This window comes from Tamandua tetradactyla, chromosome X, assembly GCF_023851605.1.
Source record: "Tamandua tetradactyla isolate mTamTet1 chromosome X, mTamTet1.pri, whole genome shotgun sequence".
NCBI lineage: Eukaryota > Metazoa > Chordata > Mammalia > Pilosa > Myrmecophagidae > Tamandua > Tamandua tetradactyla.
In genome coordinates this window covers 153,056,901-153,077,303 of record NC_135353.1, presented here as the reverse complement: position 1 = coordinate 153,077,303, position 20,403 = coordinate 153,056,901, and the positions used below count along the sequence as shown (strand labels likewise).

General features: G+C 35.6%; 1 protein-coding gene across 4 annotated transcripts in view; it reads left to right on the top strand.

Moving 5' to 3' along the window:
* The window catches only part of CNKSR2 (connector enhancer of kinase suppressor of Ras 2), a 370,581-nt gene that overhangs the window by 274,469 nt on the left and 75,709 nt on the right, over positions 1 to 20,403 (top strand). For all 4 annotated transcript variants that reach the window (XM_077146892.1, XM_077146891.1, XM_077146890.1 and 1 more), the window contains 2 exons: positions 19,369 to 19,417; positions 19,846 to 20,018. In XM_077146892.1, the coding sequence (XP_077003007.1) occupies positions 19,369 to 19,417; positions 19,846 to 20,018 (222 nt within the window). The remainder of the gene's footprint in view (positions 1 to 19,368; positions 19,418 to 19,845; positions 20,019 to 20,403) is intronic.

Here is a 20,403-nt window from a genome sequence, read left to right as displayed (position 1 = left end):
GATAAAGCCCTAGCAAGACTGACAAAGGAAAAGAAGAGCGAAGACTCAAATTACCATTATTAGGAATGAAACTGGAGAATCACTACAAACCCCACAAACATTAAAAGAGTAATGTGGAAATACTATGAAGAACTCCACGTGCAGAGGTTTAACAGTTTAGATTAAATGGACCAATTCCTCAAACATCATAAGTGGCCCAAACTCACCAAAGATGATGTAGAATTAAACATATACAAGTAACCATTAAAAGAGTGATGAAAAATAATTGTAAAAATAACAACAAAAAATCACAGCACCTATACTTTTACATTGGTTGAGTGTTAGAAGTAACCCATATTGCTTCTGTTGTTATGGTCTGTAGTGCTTTTAAATAGTTGGAGGCCTGAAAAAAAGATTTGATGTGTAGTACTTTTAATTTAATTTAAAGTCTCTTAAGAGACTGATCACATTCATAAACTATATTAATTGTGATAAAATAGTTTGAATGTTCAGAAAATTTTGATTTCATCAATTTTTAAATTTAATTAATTGAGCATTGAAACAAAAAAAGATTCACTAATACACCCTCATTCTTGAGATAGATTTCATTTTTTATTAATTTTTAAATTTTTTAAAAAAATATAACAACAAATACAAACATTCTTAATTTATGATCATTCCGTTCTACCTATATAATCAGTAATTCACAATATCATCACATAGTTGCATATTCATCATCATGATCATTTCTTAGAACATTTGCATCAATTCAGAAAAAAAAATAAAAAGACAACAGAAAAAAATTCATACGTACCATACCCTTACTCCTCCCTTTCATTGATCACTAGCATTTCAATCTAAATTTATTTTAACATTTGTTCCTCCTATTATTTATTTTTATTCCATATGTTTTACTCGTCTGTTGATAAGGCAGATAAAAGGAGCATCGGACACAAAGTTTTCACAATCACACAGTCACATTGTGAAAGCTACATCATTATACAATCATCTTCAAGAAACATGGCTACTGGAACACAGCTCTACATTTCCAGGCAGTTCTCTCCAGCCTCTCCATCACGTCTTGACTAACAAGGGGTTATCTATTTAATGTGTAAGAATAACCTCCAGGATAACCTCTCAACTCTGTTTAGAATCTCTCAGCCATTGATACTTTATTTTGTCTCATTTCACTCTTCTCCATTTTGGTCAAGAAGGTTTTCTCAATCACTTGATGCTGAGTCTCAGCTCATCCTAGGATTTCTGTCCCACGTTGCCAGGAAGGTCCACACCCCTGGAAGTCATGTCCCACGTAGATGGGGGAGGGCAATGAGTTTGCTTGCTGTGTTGGCTGGAGAGAGAGGCCACATCTGAGCAACAAAAGAGGTTCTCTTGAGGGTGACTGTTAGGCCTAATTTTAAGTAGGCTTGACCTATCCTTTGTGGAGTTAAGTTTCATATGAACAAACCGCAAGATTGGGGGCTCAGCCTATTGCTTTGGTTGTCCACACTGCTTGTGCCCCTTTCTCGCCATTCCCCCAAGGGGACTTTGCAAATACTTTTTTATTCACTGTTCAAATCACTCTGGGATTTATCGGGGCATCACTCTGGACAAACCAACAAAATCTCATTCCCTGCTCAAGGTTTCATGTACTTATGGTGTTCAATTAAGCTGTCTACATAAGTTATATTAGGAAATGCACTAGTCAAAATATAAATTTTGTACCAAATTAAACATTTTTTGCTTTAGTCTCACACATAAGTTAAAATTTTAAAATATTAATTACCATCTATTTTCAGCACCCTGCAGTAATGACATTCCTTTGTTCTTATTCATGCAAAAGTGTTTTTCTAAATTTGTACATTTAGTCACTATCTTTATACAATCTAGGCATTCCTAGATTATACCATCTCAGTCTTTATCGTATATCTTTCTTTCTGATTTCATTTGTGCCCCCAGGCCTCCTCCCTCTATCATTTGAGATAGATTTCTGCCCACATTGTATAAATCAGATTATTGATAAACTGAAGCCAGTCCTTTTGTTTCATATTTGAACAAATATGGGTCTTGTACTGCTAGTTCCTGGTTAGAGAACGACTGCTAGGAAACAAAAATCAAAGTTTGAGTTAATGAGTGAGGCACCATGCAAAACAGAACACAAAATAATTAAATTAATAATTTTTTAAGTTTCAGTTTATTAAATTTAAATCTTACAATAAATTGTTTTTTTGCCTTTAGGAGAAAAAAATAAGTTAAATATAAATTCTGATTAGAGATTGGTTGCTAAGATCAATAATTACTATTTAGAGACATACCTGACTTCAGTAGCTTTGGTCAGAGAGGTTAAAGAAGCCCCATTCTCTTTCATGCTGTTGACCTATGCCTCCTAACTTTATAGACTCAGAAAACTTCCTCAAATTTTGTAGGCCCTGTAAGCCTCTTCTTTTGAGCCTATAATCACCTTGCCCACCTTACCTCACCACCACAGTTCATTTAATCAAGCTTTTCTAGTTTAGTAAAATTCCAGGTAAAATTATTTTCTCCCTAGACCTCTTTAAAGCCTATTCTTATTGAAGGGCCATAACCTGTACCAAATTATCTTCTTCAAGCAACTCCTAAAATATTTTACCCCTTGATGGTTTCAGCACCCTCCAATTCCAGAAAACTATAGGTCTAATGATTTGCTATAAATACCCAAATTTTACCCAAAGTTTCCTTTTCATATACAGCATGCCTAGCTCACCCAGCTTATTCATTAGAATGAACTGGGTTTTCATCATAACTATTGATGACTGTTCATTTTAGCTTCTTAAAGATAAATTTTCCAATAACAAAGTTAAACTATTTGTAGCCTTCACGGACCTTTCACTGGTTTTTAATTCTGTTGGCAGCAGCTGGCAGTCAGCCAAGGTGCATAAACTAAACCTACAGTCTCAGTTATAAATGATATTGCTAATCTGTTTTTTTAAATATCTACAAATATCAGGGTAAGCCAGGAACAGTATGCTAATAGACTTGAATCCTGTGCAATCTGGAATGGTGTGAAATAGACCTGTGTTTCAATTCCTACTCTGTATATGCAACTGACTTTAAATTAACTGAATGCAAACTTTTGTGCCATAATAAACAGGAGAATAAATTATCTTCTCATGGCTTCTTTTAGTATCATAAATCTGGAGTGGCCTCAAGAGTGAAGAGGGTGAATGAATGTTCTGTTTACTATTGTACTAGAATGAATAGTGTCCCCTCAAATCCATGTCTACCCAGAATCTCATATATGTATATATAGGTTTTCCTCTGTGCTGGGCACATAATAACTACTCCTAACTCTCTATTGAAAAAATAATAATTCATTTATGGAATTTACATCCTAACGAGCAAGTCAGGAAACCTTCTAAGACTAAAAAATTATACCTTCCATTTGTGCATTAATGAGTATATCAGAGTCAATCAGGCAAACAGAACCACTAAATGATATGAAATGAAAGACTAGACCTTACACAGTTGAGAAGCTGATGAAGACAGCTCAGCAGAAGTAGCAGTCAGAAAGAAAAGCTGGTAATTAAGCATGGGAAAACAGGCAAACTTAGAATCCAAGAACACAAACTGGAACACTGCTTCGCATTTCAACGACAAAGTTGGTTCCTTTTGCCATGGAAACTCATAGGCTTGTGATCCAGGACTCAAAGAAGCTGAAGGAAGAGATCTAGCAGGAGCTAGAGGAGTTGGAAACCTAGCTACTGACCCACACCAACAAGAAGAGAAACAGAAAAGTGACAATGTACCTGAGCCACAGCAGTGACTGACACCCTATGTGACCTTCAGAGCATAATGGCTGCAGTTTCACTTGTGTCTTCCTAAATTCACACCAGTTTATCTTGTGGTTAACCCTAAACTGGAACCATACTAGGAAGGGAATTCTGAAATACATAGTACTAGCTTAGCTAAATTGACACAGTAGGAAACTACCACACTGAGGTTTCCACTATAGTTGACCTTTGTAGGTAAAACCTACTTAGAATATGTCTCTAGTCACAATAAATATTAGAATTGGTGCTCCAGTAAAATATTCTAAATTATCAGCCCATCTCTATGAAGGCATCAACCCTACTTATTAGTTATGTAATTGGATAAAAGCTTTGACTCCCTGTAGTGACAATGTATGTAAAGTGTCTGGTACAGTGCTGGCACTACAGGATAACGCAAATGCTTTTAGCATCCTTCTTCCAACTCTACTGCCAAAATGTCCTCACCAGTGGGCTGAGAACAAGTAAAGCCTAATCTGGGTGCATTTGAGGCAACTAGTACTGGAGAGGTGGTAGCAAACATCAGGCCCTGCAGGAATCTCATTTTTCATATCTGAGCTTCCATAAATTGCTTTCTTTCTCTTACTCAGTTTTCTTGTTTATAAAATGAGCATAGCACTTGCAGGGAGGACTATGGAAAATGCCTCTAAATTGACGGCATAATGATGATTTGATTCCTGCTGCAAACACAGAATTTAAAAAAAAAACTTCACATCAAGTTCTTTTTTCCCTTCTGTTAAATAAAACCAATTTTGCTTTTTTAATCTTACAAGTCTTAAAATACTGGCTGCTTCAGTGTGGAACAGAGGGAGGTGTATGATTTATATATCTCAAGTAGTTTATTATAAAATTAAGTATATGGTGACTTTCTAAACTATTTAAACTTCTATTATTAATCAACTATCCTCCTTGGAAAATATTTCTTTAAATAGTAATTGATAATTTCCAGCTCAAGAAAGCTCCAGTGAAACTAGCAAATATGGAAACACTTGAAGTAGTTGTCTTGGAGAGTTTGTCTCTCTATAAGAGCAAAAAATCTCAGAACAAGAGTTTGATACACTCTTAGCCATAAAGGTATTTAGATAAACACTAGCTTTCCTGGAGCTAATTATACTGACATGACATGAATTCTACAATAAAAAAATATATACCAGAGCACCAGACCTAAAATGGTAACCAAAAGACATTTGATTTCATATTCTTTTAAAAATAAAACCATTAATTTAATAGCCAGAAAGTTTTTCAGTAATTATGATTCAGTCATATCACTGCTGACAAGTTATCATGCCACATATAGTAACTTCGTATGAAATTTCTAGGTTTTGTGCATTCTTTAGTAGAAATGATTCTTTTATATTACTTATTTCTCCATTTTCTTTTATAATTTATTTCCTTCTAGTTCAGTAGTCTCCAGGTGCCAAATATTATTCCCTCAATTTTTTTCTGGTCATCATGGTTTCCTTGTCAGAAGAGATGAACAAGCCTGCCTTGATTTCTCTGACACCCATATTTCAACAATGTCTGCCAAATGGAACTATCAGGTGCAGGAGCTACCCTGTTTCTGCTTTTCACCTATTAGAATTTTCTGCCTTTGTCTTATATACAAAATCTATGTTAATTGTACACATCAGGCACTTTAAAATAACTGTGTCTAATATGGTTGGTGATAGATTATTTCCATACATGGTGGAGCTTAAAAACATAAAGGCCTGTTCAATGAATCATCTAGCATTAAGACTGACACTGATTACAGGTTAGTGATTATTGATACCTAAAACATCAATAATGTAGTTGTACATATGACCTAGCCATTTTTTTCCTGTTGTTTTAAAGCCAGCATCATGAAAAGTTAGTGGTCATTGAAACATTCTAAGAGCAATTGTTTTCTTTATTTTAAAATTTGTTTTTGCCCTTGCAAAATATATTAAGTTATTTAATCCTTTTAATGTCCCATTTTATAAGTAAAGAAGCAGGCACAGAGAGATTAAGGAAACTACTAAATATACTTTAATTACATTTTCAGACTCTTTTATGTGATTATAATATATATACCCTTAAGAGATAGAAGTCAAAATAGCATTATAAAATATTGCCTAATTATCGGGCGGGCCGCGGTGGCTCAGCGGGCAAAGTGCTTGCCTGCTATGCCGGAGGACCTCGGTTCGATTCCCGGCCCCAGCCCATGTAACAAAAAACGGAGAAACAAAATACAATAAAAACAAGAAAATGTTTAAAAGATGTTTCCCTTTCTTCCTCCTTTCCTTCCTTCTATCCTTCCTTCCTTCTCTCTGTCTTTCCTTTAAAAAAAAAAAAAAAAAAAAAATATTGCCTAATTATAAATCATCGAAAATATTGACCATAATCCCTTGTCCAGATAAGTCCTGAAACGTAACCCAGCCTCTCCAGAACATCAGATAGTTCTGTCTCCCTACCCCATATTAGTGACAGACCCTTCCAATATCAGAAATTTAGAATTGCCATAACCCAAACAACTCCAAAGAGAGGTATGGAAAGATCAAAGTTGATGGTGGAATTATACATAGAAAATAGGATTTAACAAATGAATATGAATGCTGAATCATTAAATTGGTATCTCTTTTAGTCTCCAGTATTTTAGAGAAGCTATAAGTAAAAACCTAAAATTGTGAAATTGTAACCCGTGTCAAAGGCATATGTTCTACAACTAATTGTGGTGCTGTACTTTGAAATTTATAGCTTTCTTATATATATGTTATTGTACACAAAAAAAAGAAGGAAAAAAAAGTTGATTGTGATGATAAAAAAGTATTTAAGCCCTCTAGCCTCCTATATTCTGAAGCAGCTAGAAATAAAAATATGAGAGGATCGCATGGTAGTCCATGACAAACTCAGTGATCTATCCTGTAACCACTTTTTGAAGAGTGCTTTGAAAACTATTACTTTTTTATTTCCTTGCTTTGTATATATGTTATACTATACAATAAAGAAAGTTAAAACAAAACAAACAACAAAAAAAATATATATATATATATATATGTATGTGTATATATATAGCCAGGCTATCACTCATAGAAAGTAGATGAAGATAGTCTCTCATTCTTTTCTATAGCTGCAAGTATAGTCATTGATGTGAATGAACCATAGTTTATTAAATTTATCCCTAGTACATTCAGATTGTTTTAAATTATTTGTGATTATAGATAGCTCTGCAATAAATAGCGTTGTGCATATACATTTAAAATATATATATATTGACCATAATAGTATGCTACAAATTACTCACTAAGTGCTTCAGTTCCTGGAACTGTATATTTGAAAGGTCAAAAATATTTTGTTCTACTTTTTAGGTAGTTATATAACTTTGGAAATGTGAACAATTTTCTTTATTTTAGAATAACATGGCCTTTGAGTAGTATATGATCTTTTATACCAATGAGTTATATGATTTTTCAGCGTAACACCAAATATATGCAATATTTTTCTTTTTATGTTAGGCTTTCTGTTATATAAGCCTTTTCAAGTTACATTGTTCCTGACATGAAAATCATTCCTAAGGTGTTAACACCAATATGTAGTTGGCAATGGATTAATATTCCCTTTTGTTTACTATCGAACCACCTTGGCAGTGGATAAAATAGAAAAGTACCTTCCAGGTACTATGCTTTTGAAAGGTACTTTACATATAGAGATGACAAGGGGACTTTGTCTACTCTTTTTTCAAATACCAATCTGCTTATCAAACTATTATGGTTTCAAGTTGATTCCCTACTGCCACAGGCATCTTAAGACCAGATGGAGCCTGAAAGAATACAGGGATATGTTTATGGCATCCTGAATTGAAATTCAGAATATACTCTTTCTCTTAGTGAGTTGTAAATGGTGACTGAGTATATTTGAAATGAAATTTCTAGAAAAAGAAAAAAGAAATAGTATGATTAATCCTTCACGTCCATTTATATTAAAAAGTTTTATGTGGATTTGCGTGAAAACCCAACTAACAGCACTTGCCATAGGAAACTGTGTTCCAAGTTCTGAAACAACTCGCTTACAAACAAACTTGGAACGTAGTTTATTTAAAATGAGGCCTTCCATTACTTGCTGAAGAAAATACACATACATACAAATGCACATTATTGCTGAATAAAATAAATAACTTCTGTGGCCAAATAATTCTCCTTACTCTTATGCCTTCAAAAGCACAGGCTTCTGTGCTTTCCTGGAAGGAGAATTCCAGGAAAAGACAACAGTGTGTGCAAAGGTGCTGAAGTGGGAACATTATTGGCACATTCAAGGGACAGCAAGGAGCTATTGTAGTTGGAGCAAAGTAAGCAAGGCAGAAAGCACTAGGACATGCAGGCCAAGAGGTCACAGGGGACCAGATCATGTAGGGCCGTGTAGATAGGTCATTGAAGACTTTTGGGTTTTACTCAGTGGAAGACAAGACAGGGAGATTAGAGGGTTTTGAGTGGAAGAGTGGCTTCTTATGATTTACATTCTAATCATATCACTCTTGCTGGTGTGTTGAGGAGTGACTGAAGTGGGGCGGGGGTGGGTGGGCAGTAAGTGTGGAAGCAAGAGAGACAAGCTAGGCTATGGTTCAATTAAATGAAAGAGGAGTATGGCTTAACCCTGGATGGTAAAGTGGAAGTAGTGAAAAGGGGTTGGACTCTAGATATGTTTTGAAGGTATTGTGGATAGGATGTGGTGACAGATTATTTATGAGATGTCATAACTCATATCTCAGTGTCCCACACATATAGGTGGTCAGTAACTACTCGATTCATGCATCCAACAGATCAGCATATCAGTTATTAGAAGGTGAGTATAGAGTGAGTATACTAGAAGGTAAGGTGAGTATAGAGTGGTGAGCCAACCTATGGGTTAGACCTTCAGAGATACTAATGCAGTGAAGTTAAAAATCACATGTTGAGAAAAGTCAACCAAGTAATTTTAAAGCCTTGCATAATAATCAACAGTGTAGAAGGTGAAAAATTGCATAACACAGTGAATCAGCTCTGAGAGATTTCTCCTGTGTAAAGAATTAGTGGAATGGCAGGCTTGCCTTATTTGGATCACTAATTTCCTCATTGGTATTCACATAAGGTTTTTAAATTGCACTGAGTTAACACTTTTAATAGGTTTGGAATAAAATGTGATTGCGGTCCCATCCTTGTCTGCCTCAGCTGAGCCTTGTAACCTTTCTGTACCTTAATTTCTTACTCATTTGCAAAATTAAGATGTTAATAAGACCCAGCCCCTCATGAAGATATGATAAATGGTTACCAAAAAACACTGTAAATCTTAACCCACAGATTACTATAGCTTGCTAATTAAAATTAACAAAAGCATGAAAACTAGAGATTGATAAAATGTTACTGGTTTGAATTATCTCCATTAATATGTGTTATCTTTGTTGATATCTCTGTTTTGTGGAATCTTTTTCACATAGCAGTGTACTTACATCACATGTCATGGGAGGTTTTCATACATGTTTGTCTTCATTTAGAAACATTTTTTCCCCTTATATTGTTACTATGACTACAGACTAATTAATTGGGAGGCATTATTGCGTGTTGTGGAGGTTTGGAGATTAGACAGACCTGGGATTGAATTTTGATTCTGCCACTACTTTTGTGATCCTGAGCAAGTAGTTTAAGCATTCTGTTTCCTTTCTCTCCTCTTTAAAATGGGATGAATGATAACCAGTTTACAAAATCATTGTAAGGATTAAGATTGATAACATATATGAAGTGCCTAATACTTGTGTGGCACATAATAAACCCTCCATAAATGATAATCCATATGACCTAAGGATGTCAGTTCCTATTTCCTGACAGTGGTGATTCCTGTAACCCTTCCCAAATATTTACCAACTAACCACCCCCATAGGAAAAGGAGGAATCACCTGTGGGATCCTGTATGCGATTCAATCACTTCTTTCATTCAGCATCTGATATGCATGGCATCCTTTTGTTGAAACATGGACTCTGCCAAACCTAATTAATTTGGCTGGCCTTCTCTAGACCCCTACCCACACCTCCAATTATTGCCTTTTTATTCTTATTTGACTGCAATTTATTAGTTTATATTTAAAAGCACAGTTTTTTTTGGATGAATGTAGTTAACTTGACTGACACCACTCCAGTGCTATCTTACCACTGTACTGAAAGACCTGGTCCATATACAGTGCCTCACCTCTCACCCTTCTTGGCTCAGAGGTTTTTGAGGTGCACCAGAATGGATAAGACCCCCACCAACAATGGCCACCCTCACCTCCCTGGCAAGGCTCTCTATGGTGTTGCAGATCCTTCTGGTAACTGTTTCAGTATACAGAGGGATGAATAATGAACTAGATAATCATGAAAAGGGCATATTGTGAAATTCTGAGGAAAAAATTGAATTTATTTGTTGCATTTTAAATGCTATGCTATTTCTTATAAATGGAAGATTTCTTTATATTTCATCCCATTAGCATCTTACCCCACTTGCCTACATACAAGAATTAGAAAGTAACAGGAAATACTTTACTTTGTGAAATATTTAAAACTCAAAGTCTTTCTTTGTTTATTAAAAAAAAACTGGAAGTAGCTATCATTTATGCCAATGTTTCAAATTGCTAAGCACCTTCTTTTCTTATGTATAAGAAATAAGCTATTGGTTTGACTAGTCACTGAAGACATTTTAGAACTTTGCAGAAAATTACAGTAAGAGGAAGTTGCTCTGTTGCAACAAGAGAGTATTTTGATTGCAGATTTTTCCATAAGTGTAGCAATTTGCAACTTGAGAAGAATTTTATAGTAGCTGAGTTTTCAAAATGTAACACAAGAAACTATCATTTTCTTCCACAATTAAAATAAATGCTTCTGGAAATTTCAGGATAAGAATGACCCAAATTACCCTCCCCCCACACTTCCTCATACAGAAGAGGGGGTACTGGAGTTTGAACAGAACATCTGTGGACCAAATGAAAGACAAATGGTCTTTTCAGGCAGTCTGAAAAAAGGATCTTTTATAACCATATAGAATGCTATTGCATGCATTGCCGGGTTATGAAGAAGATCAACAATGCTCTCATAATGGCCTTCTATCTTATCCTATTCTGTTTTTATGGATAGAATTATGATTTCAACACATCCATTCATAATTCATCATATAATTATTTGCATAAATATCTTTTGACACAGATTTAATGCACGTTTGCCAGCTACATCTTGAATTTAAATTTAAACTGCTAAGTGAATTCAGACAACTCAGTGCAAGTAATGCTAAAGGAAATTGGCTAAAAAGGAATTTTTTCTTTTCTAACAAAAGAAATGGCCTAAAAAAAAGGAATGGCCTAGTAAAGAATAGTGATTGCAATAATGTACTGCACAAGGATTAATGGAGAAAATTCTGGCTTATTTATTGCCCACCAAAGGGCTTCTTCAGATTAAAGCAATAGACTAATTAAGACTACAATCTGAGCTCTTTTCTAATGGTTTGTTCAAGATTAATCCATTCAACCAATATTTATCGAGCAGTTACTGTATGCTAAGCCCTGTTCTATGCAGAGGATAAAGAAGTACATAAAACAGACAAAATTCTCTTTTCTCATGATGTTTATATTTGTAGTTGAGGTCAAGTAATAAATAAGAAATATAAATACTTTAGATAATACTAAGAGCTAAGAAGAGAAGTAAAGCAGGGAAGGAGAACAGAAAGTGTTAGCAGGGTAGGGGTAACAATTTTATATAGGGAAGCCTAGGAAGAATTTCCTAAAAATGTAACATTTGAATTATGACCTGAAGGAGATACAGGAGTAAGCCAAGACAATATCTACGCAAAGAGCATTTCAGACAGAGGAATCAGCAAGGATAAAGGCTCTGAAATGGAACCATACCTGGCATCTAGAAATAGCAGGTGTGGCTGGAGCAAATTAGGAAGGGGAGGAACAGTAGGCAATGGTAACAGGATCAGGTCATGTGGGGCCTTCCAGGTCATTGAAAGGACTTGGGCATTTATTTAGACTGAGATGAGAAACCTTTGGAGATTCTGAATGCAAGAATGATGTAGCTCACATCATATTTTAACAGGGCCACTCCAGTTGCTGTGTGAAAAATAGAGGGAGTGAGAGTAGAAGCAGAGATATCAGTCAGGAAGCATTTCAGTAATCCAAGTCAGAGATGCAGGTGGTTTAGAATAAGATAGTAGTAGAGAGGTGGTGAGGGAAAAATTATAAAGATATTTTGAAGACAGAGCTTAAATTACTTGCTGATAGATTGACTATGGGTTGTAAGACAAAGAGAACAGTTAAGGTTGACACCAGGATTTTGGACCTGAACCACTGGGGGAAAAATAGAAGTATCATTTACTAAGGTATAGAAGACTGGGAGAGGAACAGATTTGATTTATGATGAAGGATATCATGAGCTCAGTTTTGTACATATTAAATCTGTTGAATTAGGTAGCCTGTAGTTCAGCCATGAAGTCCTGACTGGTGATATGAATTCAGATGTTGCTAGAAACCAGAGTTTGTATAACATTCTTAGAGAGAAGTTTCAAAGAATTTTCACAACAATAAACAAAGTACTAGTGAGGATGTTAGAAAGTTATTAATGATAGTTTAGGAAATAAGGTAAGAATAGAGTTTTTAAGGAGTTGGCCTTCACAGATACCTACAAACGGAATCTATTTTTAATGGTCAATAAGTATTATGAACTTATGCTTTAAATTCACGCACACATGCACACATACACACATACCCTACCCAAAAGGCATAGAAATAAAAATTAATAAAACAAAAAGTATATAGTCATGATCAGAAACACCATCTAGTCTCCAAGGACCAGAAAAGTGAACAAAAATTCACAGTGATAAATAGGAACTACAGCAACATACCTGCTAGACTTTGAGTCCAGAAAGATGTAGGGGGCTCGAAGTCTATTCTCATGGGTATCAGAAATCAAATGGATCCCAGCTATGTCAGGAAACTGAAAGTTAACTCACTCAGTGAAACCAACTAGGGAGGCAAGGAGAGCTTCCTCCCCTGTGTGGAAGGAGGTTAAATAAAGACAACCACTGTTCACGGCTAAGACTTATTTAAAGATGTATTTCTGGGTGTCAAGAGGAAGGAAAGAAGATGTATATTCAGAATCAAGTACCAAACCTCTCCCACTTGGACTGCAAGGGTGGGAAAGGAACCCATGCCACCTTTAAAAGACCTGGTTATTGCCTGAGGGCCCTTAAGGAATGAAGGCAAGATACGGAAGGATGAGTGCAAAAAGAAACTTTCAAGAAGAACCTTCCTCTTGAGCTAAAATTCCAAAACATCTGAAGAAAACTAATGTTTCAACAATCAGCTGATTCTTTCCTCATTAAATGTGAATTATGGGAGATCCAGAAAAGCCCTTAAAATAAACTCTGAAATAAAAACAGGAAAAGCAAGGGCAATGAATATTCAAAAGCATTCGTATTAACTAGGCATCCTGGATATTTACAATCTAATCAGTGAAATAAACACTCTGAAGATAAACTTTAGACTGGGAGATGGTAGAGTAAATTCACTGGGAGCTGCAGAAATATGAAGAGAAAAAAATATGAAAGATAATATAAATTGAAAGGTATCAAGAGGAAAAAACAAGACTAGCACAAGAGACTATTTGAAGAGATTATGCCTGAGAATTTTCAGAATTAAAGAAAAATATAATTCCTTCAAATACAACACCATGAGTACTAAATAGGATTAATTGAAATAACTTATAACCTAGATATCTCATAGTAAAATGGCAGAATATCAAAGATAAAGAGAAAAATATTTTAAAAGCTACAGAAAATACAGATTGCAACAAACAAAAGACAGAGTAACTACACGTCTCAACAGCAACAATAAAGGCTAGAAGAAAATAATGTGTTCAATATGCTGAGGGAAAATTATTTTCAACTCAGAATTCTATGCCCAACTAAGTTCTCATTCAAGTATAAAGGAAAAATATATTTTCAAACATAAAAACTTAAGAGAGCTTGCCACTCAGACTGCTGTGAAAGAACTTCTAAAGGATTTACTTATTTTAGCATGAATCCTGAAGATGGATAATCTGAAGCTAACAACAAAAGTACAGAAATCAAATACATTATGAATTTTCAATCTCATGAGAAAACATTCATCATCATGAATTTGAAGATTCCAGTTCTCCTTTTTTTAATCTGCTGTGTTATCAGTTATAGCTGAGATTCTGTTCTTAATGTCTTGCTCTTATTAAATTTTACATAATATCCTTACCTTAGAAACAAATACAAAAATGATATCAATAAATTTCTGACACGCAGAATGAATAATCACATCAATACTACTATAAAAGACTATACAGGATCATAAATTTATACCTCGGGGTGGTTAATAGCACTATTGCTGGCACCATGAAGAAACTTTCACTGTCAGTAGCTTATTTATGTGTATGAATATTGAACAGTTTCTAATGTAAGTTTTTAAGGGATCTTTTGAATATGAGACTATTTCTGGTGTCCCCAAGTCCATCCACATGTTCAGTGATTTACTACAAGGACTCACAGGTTTCAACATATACTCACAGCTAAAATTTATTACAGTGGCACATCAAGAATATACCAGCTGTATCAATAAGGAAAAAAAAAAAACGGGTGGAATCTAGAGAAGTCCGTGTGCAGATTTCCTATATTTTCTCTCCCATGATAGATTATACAAAGAGCCTTCTGCCCCCAAAATAAAAAATATAGTCACATGGTGTGCTGGGTTGAAAAGATGTATATACACTAGAAAAGCCATGTTTTAATCTAAGTTGCGTTTCATAAAGGCAGAATAATCCCTATTCAGTACTGTATGTTTGAAACTATAATCAGATCATCTCCCTGGGATGTGATTTAATCAAGAGTGGTTGTTAAGCTGGATTAGATGATGACATGTTTCCACCCGTTTGGGTTGGTCTTGATAAGTTTCTGGAGTCCTATAAAAGAGGAAGCATTTTGGAGAAAGGAGGAGATTCAGAGAGCAGAGCAGAACAACATAGCCACGAGAAGCAAAGTCCACCAGCCAGCGACCTTTGGAGATGAAGAAGGAAAATGTCTCCCAGGGAGCTTCATGAAACAGGAAGCCAGGAGAAGAAGCTAGCAGATGATGCCATGTCTGCCATGTGCCCTTCCGGATGAGCGAGGAACCCTGAACGTGTTCACCATGTGCCTTTCCAGATGAGAGAGAAACTCTGACTGTTCACCATGTGTCTTCTCACTTGAGAGAGAAACCCTGAACTTTATCAGCCTTCTTGAACCAAGGTATATTTCCCTGGATGCCTTTGATTGGACATTTCTATAGACTTGTTTTAATTGGGACATTTTCTCGGCCTTGCAGCTGTAAACTAGCATCTGATTAAATTCCCCTTTTTAAAAGCCATTCTGTTTCTGGTATATTGCATTCCAGCAGCTAGCAAACTAGAACACATGGATACAGTGTTTCTTCCCAGGGAAGCCTGAGGTTTTTATTTGGAGTTGGTCATGTTGACACCCTCTGCCTAGCAACTACTAAAATTCTACACTCCCAGAAGGAAAGCTGGTGTTCAATGTACCTAGTGATAAAAAGAGTTTTATAACTTAGGGGAAGTTTCATATTAGAGGATAGGGAACTGTTCACCAGTCAAGTTCCCAGGTGACAACCAAGGGCCAACTTTGCAAGCAGGCTCTTCTAACACAGCAGCCTCAGGCCTGCTTTATTAACTCTTTTCTACATAGAAACCTATTTCCTTGACTGTGTTTTTAATCGTTTTTCCCATTTCAAACATTTATAATTCAATTAACCTTTTTCATTTTTGAAAATGCCAGTTCACTTGGCAAAATGAACTCCATTGTAATATTTACAGTATTTCAAAAGATATCTAAGGCTTTGCTTCTTTGAATGAAATGTAAATCTGTATTGAGCACCCAGGAATTCTCAGGTTTCAACAAAATGCACACTGATTGTACTCTGCAATTGGGATCTTTATGAGAATATATTTATGGAGAAACAAGGGATAAGCTTGTGTAAAAGAAAACCTAGAGAGCATAAGTATGCCTTTCTGTAGATTTTTAAGTATATCTGCAGATTCTAAGTGAAAGAATAGCATGCAAAAAGCATAGAAGGCATATTATATAACCCAGTTCTTTCGAGCTGTCTCTGTCTTTTATCCTTGTAACTTCCTAAGAACAACCTACCCCTTTCTTTGTCAATTTTCAAAATAATGAGCTTTAAAATTATAATGATTCCTTATAAAAACATAAAAGAAAAAATTCCCAATCAGTAATTTTACAGCCAAACAATTTATGGAAAATAATTGTATGTAAATTAACTATGTAAGCACACTAGCCTGATTCTTATGAGTAAAACTACTTAATTATAAAGTCTGTTACAAAATGTGAATTTATTATATAAAACTGAGACCAGTGAATTTTATGTAGACAAAATCCAGTGGCCCCTTATAGACACACTTTTGTGAATAAAAGAATCTGTTACCTAAAATGTATTTTTTTTTTTTTTTTTTTTTTTTTTTTTTTTTTAAGACAGAGAGAAGGAAGGAAGGATAGAAGGAAGGAAGGAAGGAAGAAAGGGAAACATCTTTAAACATTTTCTTGTTTTTTATTGTATTCTGTTTCTCCGTTTTTGTTACATGGGCTGGGGCCGGGAATCGAACCGAGGTCCTCCGGCATAGCAGGCAAGCACTTTGCCCGCTGAGCCACCGCGGCCCGCCCTAAAATGTATTTTGAAGGAATATCTGTGCATTTAAATTATGTAGACTGTCACTGTTCCCTGTTAGCAAGCTAATCACATAATTAATTTTATTACATCTGTGAACAATCTAGAGTGGTAGACTGTCTGACTGGAAGCAGTGTTTTACGGTCACTAACTGAAAGTTAGACCAGTCAATACAGTTGTGGTTGTTTTTCCAGGTATTTTACACTGGTGTCCAGGTACTTAGCTTGGAGTAACAGATTGGTTGGTTTAACTAAGATGATTGTTTACCAGGCAGGCCACGGTGGCTCAGCAGGCTGAGTTCTCTCCTGCCATGCCAGAGACCTGGGTTTGATTCCCAGTGCCTGCCCATGCAAAAAAAAAAAAAAAAAAAGATGATTGTTTACCTAGGCGAGTATGATTCAGGAAATCATTAATAATGATGTCCTATGGAAACCAAGCTGTGTACGTTGGGAAACATAGGCACAAAGGAATACTAGAGTTAATGAATCAGATGCCTCGATGAAGATTTTTTTTAATTGATAGCATGGGAGTATTGGCCTATGTAAATCAGATGTATTGGAGACAGTAGTCGGAGTATATTTAAGATATCAAACATAGTCAAGGGGGTGGGTAGCTGAGGGGGGGTACTGAGGAGCCAAATGCTAACTTCATCTACATGAAGATTAGTCACCAGTTACAGTGATGGAAGTAGAGGCAGGAAGAAAATATTGATCCAAGTGCTGAAATATTTAGTGACTGAGGGGAAGTGCACAGGAGATCAGAAGGTGATGGCGGTTTGTGTAATATCATGAATGTCAAAGGAGCAAGGGATAGTCATATTTGCCTGCCTACTTCATAAGAATCAAATAAGATATTGTCTGAGAAAGCACTAAATATTAAATATTTTTATTGAGAAATCTGTACACACATATATTCCATACATTGTGTACAATCAGTAGCTCACAATATCAACAATAGCTGTGTATTCATCACCATGGTCATTTTTTAGAACATTTGCATCACTTCAGAAAAAGAAATAAAAAGAGAAAACTCATGCATACCATATATCTTAATCATCCCTCTCATTGACCACTAGTATTTCCATCTACCCAAGTTATTTTACCCACCCACCCCCACTATTTATTTATTTATTTTTCATTAGCCATATTATTACTCATCTGTCCATATGCTGGATAAAAACAGCATCAGACACAAGGTTTTCACAATCAGAAGTCACACTGTAAAAGTTATATCTTTATAAGATTGCATCTTCAAGACTCAGGGCTACTGAGTGACTCTCAGGAATGAGTCTGGCCTTGGCACTGACTCTCAGGGAAAAAGAAGTATAACTAATAAAAGTATCAGTGGCAAAGAGAGTTCAAATAGAGTCGAGAAGCTACTCTTACGCAAGCTTCAGGTAGACGTTGCTACCTATCATACCTTGCCAAACCCCAACCAGGACCATTCCAGCCAATCCTAAAGGATGCCTTGGGCAATATGTAAGATTCCACAAGGGTTCCATGCACTAGAGTAACTTTCCAGAAACCTACAACCTCCAGATGGGTTCCTGGACCAGATAAGTCCTGAAACCTACAGGGCCCAGCTTCTCTGAAATATGCCAAACTCTGAAATATGTTCTACAACTAATTGTGGTGCTGTGCTTTGAAATTTATGGCTTTTTTGTGTAAACGTTATTTTTCACAAAAAAGAAAAAGTCAATTGTGCTGATGAAAAAAAATAGTTATTCCTTAAGCAGCTTAGAAGGAAAACTCAGATGATGGTATGGTAGCCCATGACAAACTCTGGGATCTATCCTGTAACTACTTGTTGAAGAATGTTTTGAAAACTATTGTTTCTTTCTTTCTTTACTTTGTATATATGTTATATTATACAATAAAAAAATTAAAAAATAAAAAATAAAAGAATCAAGGCAACAGGAACACAGTACAACAGTTTCAGGTACTTCCCTCCAGCCACTCCAATACACCATAAACTAAAAAGGGATATCTATATAATGTATAAGAATAGCCTCCAGGATAATCTCTTGACTCTGAAATCTCTTATCCAATGAAACTTTATTTTGTCTCATTTCTCTCTTCTCCCTTTCTCAAGGAAGGCTTTCTCAATCCCTTGATGCCAGGTCCTGGCTCACCCTAGGATTTCTGTCCCATTGTTGCCAGGGAGATTTACACCCTTGGAAGTCATGTCCCACGTAGGAGGGAGGGCAGTGAGTTCACCTGCCAAGTTGGCTTAGAAAGAGAGGCTTCATCTGAGCAACAAAAGAGGTTCTCTGCGGGTGATTCTTAGGCCTAATTTTAAGTAGGCTTAGCATATCCTTGGCCTGAATAAGTTTCATAGGGGCGAACCCCAAGATCAAGGGCTCAGCCTATTGATTTGGTTGTCCCTACTACTTGCAGGAATATCAGAAATTCTCCAAATAGGGGAGTTGAATATTTCCTCCTTTCTCCTCAGTCCCCCAAGGGGACTTTGCAAATATTTCTTTATTCACTACTCAAGTTACTCTGGGATATATTGGGGCATCACACTAACCTGGACATATCAACAAAATCTCACACCCTATTCAAGATTCCATGTAATTGTGTTCAACTAAACTTACCATACAAGATAAACTAGGAATTGCACCACCCAAAATATTAATTTCGCACCGAATAAACATCTTTCCCTTTAGTCTCAGACAGAAGTTGAAGTTTTAAAATATGGACAATATCATCCTTTATCCTGTATTCTGATCACCTTAGCCCTATCCAGATCAACTTCATTCATATCTCTACTTGAAGTCTGATGGATCAGCTTTTGAGAGTTCGATCCAGCATGCTGGCACTCTAGATGGCAACCTGAGGGTCAGATAACATTCTTTTCTATCTTTGATTTCAGACATTTCAGCAGTCTTCTCTGCAACACAAATCAAAGAAGAAAAACAAAGGTAAGAAAAGAAAAGGGAATCAAACATCTTCCTGCCTATTTTGCACAATGATAATTAACAACACACTTCCCTCATAGCTTTCTTGTCTAAGCCCAGTGTGGTTTGGAAGAACACAGCTAACTCCCTAGTACAAGAACTGCTAAGACCAGTTTCTCCTTCAGTTCAATTATGATGCAAGCTACCCTTTGCAGCAAATGGCCTCAACAAGTTTTAAAACTGAATTACACATTTCTGATTAAATTGTGTGTCACTTAGGCAGTGTAAGAGGTGTTAAAGATTTCCATATTTTTCTATTTTGATAACATTTGGAAATATGATTTAGGGGGTTCTTAAGTACTCAGGGTTATTCTTTTCATCTATAGATTAGGCCTCTAACTTCATAACTTGTACAAAATTTAAAGAGCATTTTCACCCACTGTTATCTTTAGGTCCTATAGCAGGCAAGAGCAAAAGACGAATTTCTTGTAAAGATCTTGGCCGTGGTGACTGTGAGGGCTGGCTATGGAAAAAGAAAGATGCTAAGAGTTATTTTTCACAAAAATGGAAGAAATATTGGTTTGTCCTAAAAGATGCATCCCTATATTGGTATATTAATGAAGAGGTAAGAAATAAGCACAATTTCTTTTCTCATTCATTTTTCATCTTTAACCAAAAGAATTGCTATTTTGGGACTTATACTTAAGAATCATATATTCACCTTAGCTAATTTAGGAAACTTCTGCTAATTACTTTTCAGTCTGCCCTCTTAAAATGGTTACATTTTTGGGTTCTGATGTAGACTATATCTGAAACACAGATTAAGTATAGTAAAATTCTATATATCTAACTAAAAATATCAAGCTAATTCAAACAATAGCTTAATTAAAAGGATTATCTATATAAATTTCATATAGATTTTAAATGTAATGTCTTGTTTTAGTTCAAAGTTTCAAATTTTTGTTTGTTTGGTTTTTGGGGTGGAAGTCCTTTAGTCATTTAAGTAAATT